This window comes from Aspergillus mulundensis, assembly GCF_003369625.1.
Source record: "Aspergillus mulundensis strain DSM 5745 chromosome Unknown scaffold_4, whole genome shotgun sequence".
In the NCBI taxonomy this organism is placed as follows: domain Eukaryota; kingdom Fungi; phylum Ascomycota; class Eurotiomycetes; order Eurotiales; family Aspergillaceae; genus Aspergillus; species Aspergillus mulundensis.
Window position 1 is genome coordinate 781711 of NW_020797892.1, and position 16473 is coordinate 798183.

General features: G+C 36.7%; 2 protein-coding genes across 2 annotated transcripts; both read left to right on the forward strand.

Annotated features, from left to right (window-relative positions):
* Positions 1-7842: 7842 nt before the first annotated feature.
* Positions 7843-8519, forward strand: DSM5745_04803 (uncharacterized protein; the record flags this gene model as incomplete). The annotated part of the gene is made up of 2 exons (XM_026746819.1): positions 7843-8311; positions 8419-8519. The coding sequence occupies 2 exons, from the start codon at positions 7843-7845 to the stop codon at positions 8517-8519; spliced, it is 570 nt and encodes a 189-aa protein (XP_026604299.1).
* A 1797-nt stretch (positions 8520-10316) lies between these two features.
* DSM5745_04804 (uncharacterized protein) lies at positions 10317-16434 on the forward strand (the record flags this gene model as incomplete). Its single annotated transcript, XM_026746820.1, has 8 exons — positions 10317-10438; positions 10496-12412; positions 12461-13877; positions 13928-14028; positions 14089-14413; positions 14628-14900; positions 15050-16237; positions 16291-16434. 8 exons carry the CDS (start codon positions 10317-10319, stop codon positions 16432-16434), a joined length of 5487 nt encoding a protein of 1828 aa, XP_026604300.1.
* Positions 16435-16473: the final 39 nt, after the last annotated feature.

Genomic DNA, 16473 nt, shown 5'->3' on the forward strand with positions numbered 1-16473 from the left:
TTTATTTTCCCTGGGGCTAGACCCTAGTAATAAAAAAGTTTAAATTTATTATAACTTATTAGGTATAGTTAACTATAAATATTATTAAAAATAGCTTATATAAACCATAGGTAAAGATTTAGTATTTAAAGGTAAGTATTTAGTAAAGTATTAATATTATTTTAATTTATTAATACCTTTTATTTAACTTTAAATTAATAAATTAACCGCTTAATAACTTTAAAAGTCTTATATAAAGTATGTTATTATAGTTTATAGCTTATTAGTTAAATACTATAGCCTTATTTTATTATTATTTAAGTTATATTTTACTTTTAATAGGTAATAAAAGGCTGTTACCTTATTTATTTTTATAATACTTAAAACTTAACTTTATAATACTAAGCTATATATTAATATAGTTACCTTTTAAGATTAAACCTAATTATATTATTTTTTTAATATATTATTATAAAAAATAATTTATAATTATATTATTTATTATATTTTTATATTTTATTATAAAATTATTATCTAGTATATTAATTATATAATATATTATAAATTATACTAAGGCCATAGGTAACTGCTGCTAGTAAGTACTAGCTAAAATATTATTAATATAAAAGCTAAAGTTATGGGTTAAGTACCTAAAGGCTACCTTTATATTACCTAGTAATATAAAGGTAATTATAACATAAATTATTAAAAAGCGCCTTTTTACGCCCTGTGTTTAATATATAAAAAAAATAAATTATTTATAGGTTATATTATTATTAATAGGTTACTATTTAGCGCCTGTATTAACTATTATTATACTTTAAAAAATAAATATTATAACTACTATAATAAGTACCCTAACTAATAATTTATAAAGCTAGTAACTAACTATAATAATTTAAAAACTAATATTAAAAATATTACTGCTACCGCCCGTGCTATAAAAAAAATATATATATAAAAAAAAAAAAGTAATAGCTATGCTATAAAGTAATTATAATATTACCTAGTAAATAATTAAGTATTAACTTAAATATTAACCTTAGCTTAATTATAAACCCGCGGCCGCGCTAAGTGGCTTTATAACTTATTTAATATAATAATTATTTAAAAAAACATGTTTACTATTACCTAAAAGGCATTTACTAAAATATGCCTTAGTATTATAATTAAGTTTATAAAAAAAGTAGGTTTACTAGTAAAAAAAAAATAGGAATAAGTTCCCTAGTTTACTAAATAATTTTAATAAAAAGTTATTAAAAAATAATTAATATTTACAAGGCTAGACCCTAGTTAATAAAGCTAGTTTAAATTATTATTTTATTTTTAAATTTATACCTATATTATTATTACTTTTATAATAAGAAATATTATTTATAATTATAATAAATACATGTTAGCAGCGCCTTAAATAACTATTTTTATATCTTTATTTTTTAGTGTTAAATAGGCTATTAACTAACTAGTTATAGCTAAAAGGTTTTTTAAATAATAGTTTTTTAAGTAACTATATATATAATATAGCCATGTATATAAGACCTAGTAAAAACTTTTTATATATAATAAGGTTTAAAATAGCCTGCTTAATAATAATACCCTAGGCCTTATAAATTATTATTATATATATTAATATAGCTAAAAACTATGTATAAGTATAAATAATATTATAATAATAAAAGTCTTATTTTATATAAAAAATTAGCATTATGTTATGGTTATTATTTTTCTTAGTATATAAATTATTATACTAGTTAAAAGCTATTATTAAAGTAAGCAGCGCCTCCTGGGTAGGATTTATAATTTTTAGTAATTATATAATATTTATTAATATGCCTATAGCGCTGTTTATAAGACCTTTTTTTATTTAAATATTTTATATTAATATAATATAATAATTAAAAAAAACTATAAGCTTTTTAACTAGGTTTTTAGCCTAGTTTATTTTTATAGTTATAGTACTAGATTTAATATAATTAGCTTGTAAAATAATTATAGGTTTACTAAAATTTAATATATAATTATAATTATACTAGTATATATTATTTTTTTTTATATATATAAATTATATTTATAAAAGTATTACTTTTACTTATAAATAACTTAGCTTATACTTGCGTTATAAAAAGCTTTTAGTTTTTTATTATAATAATATTTTTTTAAGCGCTCTAGCGTAAGAATAAATATATAAGTTATTTAAAAGCTTATAATTTAGTAATAAATAATATTTAGCTTAATAATAAAGTTAAATTAATTATATAAATACTAACTAGCCTTTTTTTTTTATTTATAAGTAAAAACATGGCCTTAAAAAAGGGCTTTAGCTAATTAAAAGTAACTAGTAAAAGTTCCTGGCTAAAATAATATTTAAGCTATTAAAGGGTTTAGCTTTATAATTTAAAAAGATTTTATAATATTATTAATTAATATAATATAATTATTTTAAACCTATTATAAACTTTTTATTAATAATTAAATATAACATGCCGCGGAAACTTACTTATAAGGCTAATAATATTAAAGGCTATAGGTAATTATAACCCTTCTTACCTTTTAATATAACTAGTAATTAAAATAGTAAGTATAAGATTTAACTATTAATATTATACATGGTAATACTAGTTAAAGTAGCTTATATAATAATAAAGGTCTTATAATTACTAGTATAAAAAGCTATATATTTTAGGGTTATAAATAATAAGTTAATAATATAAAATTTACTAATGCTAGCCTTATTATTTAAATTAATTAATAACTACCCTAGTAAGGGTAATAAATATATAAAAATAAATTATTATTTATTACTTAAATAAAGAACTAGTAAACCACACGACTATAAAATACTTTTATAATATTTAATTATAATATTATATAGCTGGCGTTACTTAACCTTTAGGTTATTTAAATAAGTTAATAAATAAGCTAATATATTTACTAGGTAATCCACCTTTACTAAATCCTAAAATTTTAAATTAAAACTAGGTTTTTTTATATATTAAGTTTAATTATATTATTAATTAATATTACGCTAGCCCAGGCTATTAAATTTTATAAAAAAATTATTATTATAGCCAGGCTGCTAAGCTACCATAGCCTTTTAAAAAAGTACCTTAGTAATTAAGCTAGTATTATTATTTTAAATTAGTAAATTAATCTTATTTTTTATATTTTTATTATTTTATATATAGCTATCCTTTTTATAGCCATGGTATTTATAGTAATATTTATATATATTATAAAAACTATTAAATACTAATTTATTAACTATACACAGGTTATTTATATTAATAAATAAATAATAAAGTATTAACTTAATATAGGTAAAGTTTTTTAGGTTTATAACTTAGTTATATATTAAGTAATAATAAATAATATAATTTTTTATCTTACTTTTAACCTTTTTATATATTTTAGGTTATAAGGTATAATAGCGCATGTAATATAATAATATTAAATTAACAAGCTTTAGTAGCTATTTTATATACTTTATTATTATATTTAAACCTTTTTTAATACTACCTTTTTTATTACTAGTATTATTATAGTTTATATTTAGTAGTAAAAATAGGTTATCTTATTTTTAATTTATAAAATATAAAATAATAATTATACTATAGCTTAATATTTAAAATAATAGGCCTAGTAAATAGTAATAAACCTTTTATATAAATTAATTTTACTTTATAATTAAGGTATTTATTATTTTTTATACTAGTAATAGTAAAAAATAGCGTGTATTAATATACTTAAGAATTAATTTTATAACTTTTTTATATAACTTTATTTTTTTTAGGCTTTATAATATACTTAGTAATATAATAAAATAGGAAGCACTTATTAATATATATAACTATGTTTAAGTTTATAAGCTATCTTAAGCTAATAATTAAGTTAAACATGTTTAAGGTTATATTATTATAAGCTAAAAAAAATAATAGTATATACTATTAGTTAGTTTTATTAATTAAGGATTATACCGTGTTACTATAAAAAAATAAAAGTAATAAATAATTTTTTTTAGTTTGCTTATTTTTTTATTAATAATAATTTATATTATAATAATAATATAGTACATGGTTTATAACCTATATAAAATAAGTAAGTATATTTTTTTATTAAAACTAGGGTAGCTAGATAGCCTTATAATTTATATTAATAATAATAATTTATATATAAAAAGGGTTTATAACTATAATATATATATTTTAATAGGCCTTAAATAACCACCGCAGCTTGTTAAATTATTAAAGGCTATTAAAAATAAAAATAAATTATATTTAATATATATTATAGTTATAAGTTAAATCTTAATCTTACTATTTATAGCAAGACTAATTATTTATAATATTAAACTTAGGCTTAATAACTATATTAAAAAACATATAGTAATAGTAATAAAACCATGTTATAATAATATAAGGGTTATCTTATAAATTATACTATATAATTTATTTATAAATAACCTTTATATTATTACACCATGCTTTATACTTAGGTAACTATTATATTAGGTTATTTTAGTATAAATTAGCCGTAAAAAATATTAAAAATAGGTAAGCTATGCTTATTTAAAAAATAAAAGGTTAAAATAACACGCATGGTAATAAAAAATAGGCCACTTATTAATATTTTTAACTATAACTTTTAAGCTATTTTTTTATTATATTAAAATAGCCGCGTATCATAAATAATTTTAAAAAAAATTAATAATAAAACTTAGTAATATAAATAATTTAACTATATTTAATTAAAAGGCTGCCTATAACTTTTTTATAAAAATATCTTGCTAGCTAGGTGCATGGTTATAAATATAAAAACTAGCTTGCTAATTTATTTATTAATAATAAATTATATTAAAGTAAATATATTAAAACTAAAAATACCGTGCAAAACAGCCACTTTTATATTTAAGTAAGTATTTAATATAATTTATAAATAATACCTTATGTAGGCATGTTATAACTAGCTTTATATTATTATAAAAAAAAGGGTAAAAAATACTAGTAATAGTAATTATTATAAGTAATTAAACTTAAATAATAATATTATATAAAATAAAAAAAAAGTTAAATAAGAATTATTATATACTAGCTTAATAATATTATTTATTATAGCCTGTAAAGCCTTAAGCTTTATAATTATTATAAGTAAATTAAGTATTATAACTATATTAAGCACCTATATATTATTAAGGTTTACTTATTAACTATTATTTAGGGTAATTAGCTTACTAGCCAGCTTTTAATTTAAAATAAAATAATTAATTTATTTATTTTTTAGTAATTATATAAGGTTATAATTATTTTTAATTATATTTTAGTACCTTAAATAATTTACTTAAAAGTAATTTAGCTATTATTTAACTACCTAATACTATATTTTAAAGTTATAATAAAATTATAGGTATATTTTTTAATTTATACTAAAATTAAATAGCCATAAGATTAATATCTTAAATTTTTTAGGTAAAAATAAAAGCTATTTATATACTTAACTAGTATTTTATAAAAAGTTAATAATATAACCTTTATATAAATACTAGTAATTTTAAATATAATAAACCTTAATAAATATATAAACTTTTATAATTAATATTTCCTTAATTTATATTAATTTTAAAAGATAAAAAAAAATATTACCAGGATTTATTTTATTTTATAAACTAAATTTAAAAATTTTTTAATTTTAGTTAGCTAACACGCAACGCTTGCAAATATTATTTTTTTTAAAGGTTTATATTAAATCACTATTTTTAATAATAATTATATATTTTTAGCTAATATATATTAAGCTAGTAATAAAAGTTATTTAATAACTTTTAATTATAATTTATAATAGCTAAATATATAAAATTAATTAAAAAAAATAAATATAGTAAAAAAGTATAATCTAGGTTTATATATATAAAAGGGCTAAAGTTAACTTTAGTAATTTATAAAAATAAAAGTAAATTATTTTTAATAATAAACTAAAAGCTTATAGTGGTTAAGTTATTAGTATTTAACTTAATATTATTTTTATTAATAATAGTGGCTGGCTACGGGCGCCTACCTAGTAGGTAAAAAGTAAGTAATAATAAAAATATGGCCGTTGCGGGTATAAAAAGGGGTATAAGGGTAATAAATATAATTAATAATAATAAACATGTTAAAGGTAAATAAAAAAGCCAGGGTTTATTAAAATTAATTATATAAGCTATTTAATTAATTATTTATTATATATACTATTATTTTATATTTTTATAATATTTTTTTACTTATTATAAATTATTAAATAAGTATATACTATAATATTAATAATCTAGCTTTAATTATAATAAGCACGCTTAACACATGTTTAGGTTAATTATATTAAAAAAAAAATATTAAAGGGGCGGGATAAAAAGGCCTATAATAATAATAAATTATTTACTTTTTTTTTATTATATATTAGTAGCTATAATATACATGCAAGGTAGTATAAACACGCCTAGTTTTTATAATTATTATAAGTTTAGTAAGGTTTATAGCCCAGGCGTTATTAAAATTATAATAAAAAAAGTATAGCACTATAATAAGTGTAAATTATAATTAATTTTATAACTAAACTTATTTATATAAACTATAAGTAAAAAAAGAATTATAAACTTAAGGTTTAAATTATTATATTATTAAAAAAATTATATTATAAGGTTAAAATAGTAGGATAGGGTTATATAACTACCCTTTTTTTTAGTTAATTAATATTATTTAGCTTAAGTAGTAAGAGGAGGTTATATAACTACCCTTTTTTTTAATTAATTAGTATTATTTTACTATTTTACATAATCCCTAATAAAGCTCACGTGACTGGGAGCCGGGACCTATGATTAACATGCGCTTAGGCCTCCACTTTGTTTCGGCCACGCGCAATAAATGCCGTGAAACTCGATCATGATTACCGCGGCCAATGATCTCTGGGGTCTCTGTTAGAGGATAGGTCTCGTGCTATCCGCTGATGACTCTCAAGAATAAGCAGTCCAGCTAGCTACAATGCCTGATGCACAGGGATCGGTCGTGTATCTGGTCCTCCAGTTGTCCTGCGTCTGTCACTCCACAGGCCCACCGATCGGACTTCTGAATGCTGACGCCGGCTAGCACAGGGGGTGCTAGGCGGCGCGGCCTGCAGGTGCTGCGTATCCGGTAGACCAGCTAGGCATCCAACTGGCTGCCAGACAACCTAAACCATACCATAATCCGTTAGACTGAGGCTCGATAAATTTTTGATTGCCTGGCTTAATCGCCTTGTCAACTCACATACAGTAGGCTCTTGAATTAGCAGGCGGATTTTTTTCGTGTTACCTGCTGGCTGTAGCTTGGAGTGGGAGTCGCTAGTTATCCAACCGTTGGTGCTCAGTATGGCCAGGTATATTCTTGATTCTTGGAGCGCTCTGGCCTTGCGAAGACAACGTTGTGCTAATAGTTCAACTGACTTCATTGTATGCCATAATTCAGGAAATGTACAGAACGTTGACCTGTTGGTTGTGTAAGGCCATTGTGGCAGTGAGAGCCATGGAGATCTCTTGCACTGCAGTGAATAGCGGTAGAAGGTAAAGAACTGACCCCGATGATAGCAGTCCACAGCACGGATTCCTCTGCCCCTTAATGGCCGGAAACTAAGTTCTTGGCAAGAGCTTGGCGTGTTTTAAGGCGATCAGTTTTAAGGAGCCAGAGGGTCCGAGTGTGCATGCATATTCCCCTGCTCAACACTAACATGGAGCCAGCTCGTCGAAAGCATGTATATAATTGAAGGTCCCCCTTCCCCTATTTTCAGCTAAGTCAGTGACAATACAAAGCAGCTAGTTTCCTTCTATTTAATCTGTCTTCTTTCATAAATTACCGTAACACAATGGAGCCGTCCCTTGATAGTGAAGGCTTGCCAGATGCTCTTCCCGGGACCATGTCCGACACCTGGCCCGGAGAGTCTTCCATTACAACAACGAGTTTAGCACCCCTTGAGAGCTCGCCGCAAGCACGTTTCACGGCCGAGTACCATGCCTTTCTCAATGGATTTTATCCTACTCCAGTTCCAAATTCCTCGATGATCGATCCTATTCCTCTCGCCCTTGGGACTATGCCCGTGTCGAACTATAATTTGTCGGGCGCTAACCCCGACATGGTTAGTCTGTCATCCGGCACCCGATCTTCCGTCGCTGTGGTGGATCTTCCGATGCCGAACCCACAGATTTCCTCCGCCGTCTCCAACCCCGGACTCTCCCAGTCTGCTGTTAACAACAACGGGATTTTCCCATGGCATTGGGATCCTGCCGTCGTCAGTGCTAGTGCCAATACCAGTGCCCATAATCATCTTGGCAGAGGTACAAAAAGCGGTCTTTGCCCAAGCATTCCTTCTGGGCTCGCTACTACTCTCCAGTTCGTCCTCTTGTCCTCCACCTTGGGTGATCCCTCGCTAATCCATACCCAGTCCAACCCACAATACGTCTCCGCGTATCCTTCGCTGCGAATGGAAAGACTGTCGCCACCGTAACATTTTCCGACGCGAGGGCGATCTACTGCGCCACGTGAGAGGAGCCCATGTCTCTCCTCGTTCATTCGTTTGTATGATTGACGGTTGCTGGAAGTCCTTTAATCGTAATGACAACCTTCAAGAGCACGTTCGTCGCTGTCATCGCGCAGGGTAAGGGCGCCGTCAGCTTATTGTTCTTCTACTGAGCATCGCGTACGCTCGGGGTTGTAAGGCAGATTCTAGAAGGAGCGCTTGTACTTACGACCTAATGATTGATTTATATATATCGCATATCAAGCACGTTTCTTGACTTTTCGCGCCGCGTACTCCAATTTCGGTTACGCTCTGTTGACGATCGGTGTCTATGTAGTTCACGTTCAGAGAAACTAACCTCTGAGCGCATCTGCGGACCAGGATAGCTCTGGCTCCTTCAAGTGAGAAAAACGATAAGTATGTACAGCCCCTAGTGATTACCTTAGGACAAGAACTAACAATCGAGTTGTTGTTGCAATGCCTCAGGCTTTTGTGTGATCTCAACCGACCATGCAGGTGTCCATGGGATCGAAGTCCTTGGCATACTGCAGCAGTGGCCACGGTATACGGTCCCATACCAGTCGTCACGCTTATGGCTGTTAGGAATAGTCGCAGATCCTACGATACATCAAACACGAAGTTTATTCTTGATATCTGCTGTCTCTATCGAAGCAGAGGTTCCTGTGTTCGTGAGATATGCGATCTCGAGGCTTGCCATGCTTTATCAATAGTCTGCCTGAGGCAATGATGCCGTAGTGGAATTTTTGTGCATTCTGAGCCCTAGCCTTGCATCTAATCCGCTGAGTTGGGTCGCATCTGTCCCATGACAAGCTTGCTCTATTGTGATCTAATTCTGACTTGAATAGACCGTCGTGTTCCTGTCCTGGATACCATTCTTATCGGTGACGTTGCAAATCCTCAAGAGTATGCCGAGACGAAGAGGAAGTACTCCGCCAGAGTCTCATAATTAAAGGAAAGAGAGAGAGATCTGGGGTCGACCACCTTTCTACCCTTGATACTGCTGCAACCTGGTCCGTTCCTACATGAAGCAGGGACTGCTGTATAAGGCAGTAAACATATAATAGGGGAACTGCTAGGCTTTAGCACAGCCCTGTCTCCAGATGTTCTGGCAACCTCAAAAACGAGGGGTTATATCCGGAGGGTCTACTATAGACAGGAAAAGCCAGGGCAGACGGAGCCAATTCTAAGATTGCTCTTGCTCATATCTACACTCTCAGAACTCTCGGCGATTCAGGTGCTCTTTTACTAGATCAGGGAAGTATGGTTGTTGCAGAGAGGATGTTGAAGCAAGTGGGCAAATGGACGCATTAGGCCAAGTCATCCATTCAATCTCACAGGTAAGGATGTTATCATGAAAGCATACTGATCTCCAGGTAAGACCCAGGGGGATTCTTAGACCGACTGCAGATAGTACCGCACTTTGATTCTCAGAGGATGATCTGAGGGAAGCAGAAGCTGATAAAAGGTGGTAACGAGAGTCTTTCTACTTATGAGTAAGTTGTTGACTCACATCCTAGTTTTTAGGTTTGAACTGAGAGAAATATGAGGTGGATATTCACTCTATCTGTTTGTGCTGTTGATGCTCACCATCTAGGGTAGCCACCACTGAACGTGCCCCACTTCCTTTTGCAGCAACACACACAGCCCGTCCCATTCATGGTCGTTTGCTCACACCTTCTTCTGTTTCTTTCTCCTTTCCTACATCGTCCTCTGCTGGATCGCATCATTTCGTCACTTGGTACTTACTAGACTCATCCAATTCGATTCAAATTCTGCCTATTTCAAATCACCACTGGCCCCCAATGACAGGCCCTAGCAAGAGACGACCCCAGGTTAAGCAAAGGAGAGCTCGCGGTCGTGGTCAATCTCGAGATACTTCTGCGAACTTGGGACGGCGGGGTGTTCCTAAGGGGGGGCCGTCCAGGTCGGTCTATACCTTTTGGGAGGAGGAGCGGTACTAACTGGTATTGTGTTCGAACAGAGTGTCAACACGATCAACACCAACCTACGCATCGTCTACCGGAAACCGACGCGACGAGGGATTACTGGCCCCGGCCGTACTAAAAGAATTTCTTACGGCCACACTGAAGAAGATTGAGCTCTCTGAGGAAGCTCGGAATGCTGCAATCAACGATCTTGCCACTGAAGACGGGCTGGCTCAGGTGCGCCGGATCGTGGAGACTAAATTCTCTGCCGGCTACAGCGTTACCACCCCGATGTTCGATCCTCACTGTGTGTTGTTTCTTCGATTGATCACACACAAGAATGTACTACAATCGCTGGCCGTCGAAAAGGCTGTCGGAACAATCTACAATGTTATTTACGGCCTCAACGGGAATAGAGGGGTTTCGTTCTTCCGTACAGCGATGGACTGCCTCAACAGTGAGAACAGAAACCCAGGGGAAATATCTTGTCTTGAGGCATTCCTGTTGGTTTCCAGAGCTTTCCTTCATCTCCTGACTTCAAATCAAGGCGCTTTCATCAGGCCTGAGTTCGAAGGACTAGCGGAGAGCTTTAGCAGCCTCTACATGGTCGAGGATGGTAAGGCTAGAGGTTCCTCAGATCCCCAGTTGAGCGAGTTGTACGAGAACGTCCATAAAATCCTTGACTTCCTTGCTATGGGTGATAGGCTCACAACTGCCGCATCCAACAGAAATTGCTCTTCTTCGGGACCAAAGCATCGCGACATGGTGAAACGTGCAACGCCAGTGGATCTTCCCGGGGGACTGTCAAGGCTGGGTGCCCGGCATGACAACGATCACGCCCTTATAGGTGATATTCGGATATTGCCTACGCTTTCCGAAATTTACCACCAGGAAAGAACTGACTTCCTGCCATCGCGGATGGCCTCATCGAGCAGTCACCATCAAGAAGGTATTCTGCGAGTACTCGACAGCCAGTTTCGTCTTTTACGCGAGGATACGTCAGGACAGGTTAGGGACGCGGTTCGCTTGATGGCAAATCATTGGAATACTTTGGCTCACGGAGAAAATGGAGGAACAAAGCGCAAAATCATACGCCGTGAAAGCCCAACGCCGCTGCGTATTTACTACGGTGCTTGGGTTCGCAAGCTGAAAGCCGACTTGGTTCACGGTCTCCACATCGAAGTCGAGTTTGATCAACCTCCCCGAATCCGAAAAGCAAACAGGGAAACGAGAAGGAAATACTGGCTTGGTTCTCGGGGTCTGAGAGAGGGTGGCGGGCTTGTGGCCCTGGTAGATGCGGAGGTTGAGAGCGATATGAATGTCATCATTGTGCAGGTCTTGAAGCGAGATGTTGACTCCGTCCAGTGTGATCAGCCTGCGCCAGTTCAGGACTTGATCAATGATGGGAAAAGGGCCATGATTACCCTGCGATTTCCCAGCTTACCGACCAAAGATGATCTGTTCAGTTTGGATTACATGCAAACCCTGACGCACGAACGGGAAAGGCCACTGTTACTCGTCGAATTCCCCGTGGTGCAGTACAACCAGTTTGAAGGGATACTTCGATGTCTCCAAGCTCTCCACAAGGATCCTTCTCATATACCATTCACCAGGTGGTTAACTACTGGTGCCAGAAGCTCACATATCGCGACTAACACTGCAACAATTCCGCCACCGCGTTATCTACGAGGCACCACCCTTGACCTCTCATCCATATATGAGAGCGACCGCAGACGGAATGATGTGGCACTAATGCTTTCGGCGTACGAGGATCCTAATAAAATCCAACAACGACTATGCGAGCTTTCGTCATTGGACACTGGACAGGCAGAAGCAATGATTTCGGCCTTGACCCATGAGGTCGCGTTGATCCAGGGTCCACCAGGCACAGGGAAATCATATGTTGGGATACAAATAGCAAAGTGCCTCTTGAGAAATAAGGAGCGCTTGGCCCTAGGTCCCCTACTATGCGTGTAAGCCATTCTATCGCCATGGATTGATCTCCGCTAACCCAAGGACAGATGCTACACGAATCACGCACTTGATCAATTCCTTACCGAATTGGCAAATGCCGGAGTCGAGCACATTCTACGAATTGGATCCCGAAGCCTATCAGACCACATGGAGTCGCTTTCTATCGACTCCTACAAGAAGCGGGGGGATATTCCCAGACTACCCGGATTCGGAAGAAGGATAAATGAAAGCAAGTGCAGACTGGACGCACTGGCTGGAAGAATTCAGTCTGTCTGTCAGGAATTGGAACGTGGCCCTTTGGCTATAGCGGCGGGAGTTATGGCAGCTCAGTTCTCCGAGTTCGCGGTCCTGATACAAGAAGGAAACCCAGACATGCCAGAGAGCATCAAGGCGTGGGTCGAGGGACACGGGCCCGGAGATATGCTCGGGATCGAAGACACGGAGCGCTCGATCGATCAATTGTTCGCGGCTGCGCCGTGGACCTTGACGAACGAGGAACGTTCTCGCGTTTACCGCTACTGTTACAACCTGGGCATTGAGATTCAGATGCAGCGTCTTCAAGCCTTGGCACAAGAACATGCGCTGGAGAAGCAACACCATACCGCATTATTCATCCAGCAAGACGCCCAAATATTTGATCAGGTCGACGTGGTTGGAGTCACGACAACGGGACTGGCCAACAATGCCGACCTGCTGCGCAGTCTTCAGGCGAAAGTGCTTATCTGCGAGGAGGCCGGTGAAGTTTTAGAGTCACATCTCCTGACTGCGCTGTTGCCGTCGATCGAGCACGCAATACTAATTGGCGACCACCTACAATTACGTCCTCGTATCTCGCGCCGGTACTTGTCGATGGAATATGATACCGTTGGCCCGAAATACAACCTAGATGAATCGCTCTTCGAAAGGCTCGCCAACGTTAAGCTAACAATACCAGCCGAGGCCTCATCTACAGAAGAGCAGGAAATGATTGAGTTTCCAGTCGCACAGTTGGATCATCAGCGTCGGATGCACCCCTGTATCTCGTCCCTCATTCGGCAGACCCTGTACCCAAAACTCAAAGACCACCCAACCACTACATCCTATCCCGAGGTCGCAGGGTTTCGCCGGAGACTATTCTGGTTGGACCATAACAATGTCGAAGATCCTGGAGATCCGGAGGATCCGACGCATAGTAAATCGAACGCATGGGAAGCGGACATGGTAACTGCGTTGGTGGGTCATTTGTGTCGCCAAGGGGTTTATAAACCGGGCCAGATCGCTGTCTTGACTCCCTACGTGAGTCAGCTAAAGCTGCTTGAGGAGAGATTGGAGAAGAGCATGGACCTGTTTATCAGCGAAGATGATCTGGCTGATCTTGGGCTAGAAGATGAACGCAATGGGATTACACCGGTTGATAGAGTCAGAACGGTACAAAAGGGTTCAGTATCGAATAGGCTGAGAATGGCGACCGTGGACAACTTCCAGGTGAGCAATTATCGTGCCAGCAACTTGGTACCCCATTAACCAATTGGCAGGGCGAGGAAGCGACTGTGGTGATTATTTCTTTGGTCCGGAGCAACCCGCGTCAGAACTGCGGGTTTCTCAAAACTCCAAACAGAATCAACGTGCTACTGAGGTATTACTTTCCTTCCAAATATGGTATATAGCAGGATCTGTGCTGACGCAACCCCAATAGTCGAGCTAAGCACGGAATGTACATTATTGGCAACGCCCAAACATCTTGTCATGTTCCAATGTGGGAGGCAGTGATAAAGATGCTCGAAGCAGATGCCAATATCGGTCCAAAAATTGAGCTCCAATGCTCCCGACATCCGGAAATCAAGATCCACGTGTCTACCCCAGACGACTTTGCTAGATGTGCGCCTGAAGGAGGATGCTCCGAAAAATGCGGTTTAAGGCTCAAATGTGGGCATACCTGCACATTCAAGTGTCACTCGAAGAAACTGCACGAGGCCGTGAAGTGCATGGAGCCCTGCACTGTTCCTAGAGACTGTGGTCATGTTTGTCAAAAAAAGTGCAACGAGAATTGTGGAGACTGCGAGGAAATCATTCCTGCTGTGCCCCTTGGCTGTGGACATACAACGCAGGTGAAGTGCCGGGATCAAAACAATCTGGCAGCGGTCAAGTGTACGCAGATTATCTCCAGAAGCCTTCCCTGTGGTCACGAGGTTGAGGCGCAGTGCTCTACGGCTGTTAAGGCACTAAAATGCAAAGACACTTGCGGTGAGGCTCTACCTTGTGGGCATGTTTGCCAACAGGGGTGTGGAAGTTGCCGGACTCCTGCTGGTGCTATCAACCATGGGAGCTGCACTTCTCAATGCAGCAGGCCGTTCACCACATGTTCACACTACTGTGTGCAGCCTTGCCATGATGGAACCCCGTGCAAGCCGTGCAGCCGACCGTGCGAGATACGATGTGTACACAATAAGTGTCCAAATAAATGCAGTGATCCTTGCCCTCCTTGCGCCGAAACTTGTGGTTGGCGCTGTAGTCACCAAGAACATGGCTGCAATCTACCATGCGCAATTCCATGCACTGTCATCCCTTGCAACTTTCGATGCGACAAACTACTAAAATGCGGCCATCGCTGCCCAGGCGTTTGCGGAGAAGCATGCCCTAATGCAAAGTTCTGCCAGCAATGCGGCAGCTCCGAGGTTCTTGAACGGCAAGTTGAGTTTATCATGCTGCAGAAGTACGCAGAAATTGATGTCAACGAGGACCCGATGATCTTCCTTTCTTGTGGACATTTCTATACCCGTTCTACGTTGGACGGGTTAATGGAAATGAAGGACCACTATGATGTCGACCCTATCACGGGTGAGGTCCTTCAGCCAAAGGCAGCATGGCGGGTGGTAATGACCCGGGACGCCCCAGGGTGCCCAGAATGCCGCGGCTCGCTGAGAGAAATCCACCGGTACAATCGGATTGTCAAAAGGTCATTGCTAGATGAATCGACGCGGCGGTTTGCTAGCAAGGCACACCGAGAGTATATTCAGAACTTCAAGGCTCTCGGGCGATACGAAGACAGAATGGAAAAGACCATGGTCGAGTTCATTGAAAAATGGGGCGCAGCAGAGTCCGGAGACTTAGGTTTTGAGCAGATAAATTCAGCCGTGGACGAATTCGAAGCTAAAAACCACAAGATGCAACAGACCATTACCAGGTTTATCAACCAAGTCCGGAAATTCGAGCAGCCGATCGGAAGGGTAAATGCGCTCATAGCTTCAGCCATGGCCCGAAAGACTAAATTGTCCGGTTCTGAGACCCCAACTCCAGTTCTTTCCTTGGTCGAAGAGACAGCAATCGTTACCGGATTTGAGGTTCAAGGTGAATGCCTACTCCTCCGTCTCCTCTGGAACATCATGTCAGCGAGCGAACGGGTACATCAGACCACGGCTATAGATGCCAGGATACGGGTTATGGTCCGAAAGAGGCTCTGCGGTCGTCTACCAAACTTTATGGCGATGTGCCGTACCGTACTTGAGAAAAGTACAAAGGAGAAGCTCCCCGCAGAACAGCTTCAGGCTATGGTCTATCTGGCGCAATCCTGCCAGCTCCTCCTTAGCACCCAAACAGAGACAGTTGAGTCGACGGCCTCCCGAGAAGAGATTGGCCAGATCCTGTCGGATTGCGAGCGGCTCTACGACTCCTTCCCGGGTCCGCTTGCGCGCTTCAAGGGGCTTATTGAGGGAGCTAAGAACTATTATGCCACCGGAGCTTTCTATGTGTCTGTGTCAGCGGAGGAAAGGCGGCAGGTTTACGAGGCCATGGAGGCCCAGTTCTTGGGCACCGGGCATTGGTACTACTGCGTGAACAACCACCCGGTAAGCTTCTTCTACCGTTACTATGATCTACATTTACTAATAAATGAGTCCAGTTCACCGTCGGCGAGTGTGGAATGCCGATGGAGGAAGCGCGATGCCCGCAATGCGGCGAGCGCGTCGGTGGGCATGACCACACACCGGTGGCTGGAGTGCAGCGGGCTGATGATCTCGATGCGGCGTTTTCGAGAGCTGCTTGATTTATGAGCACGGTTGAATCTATTGAACTTGTGAACATC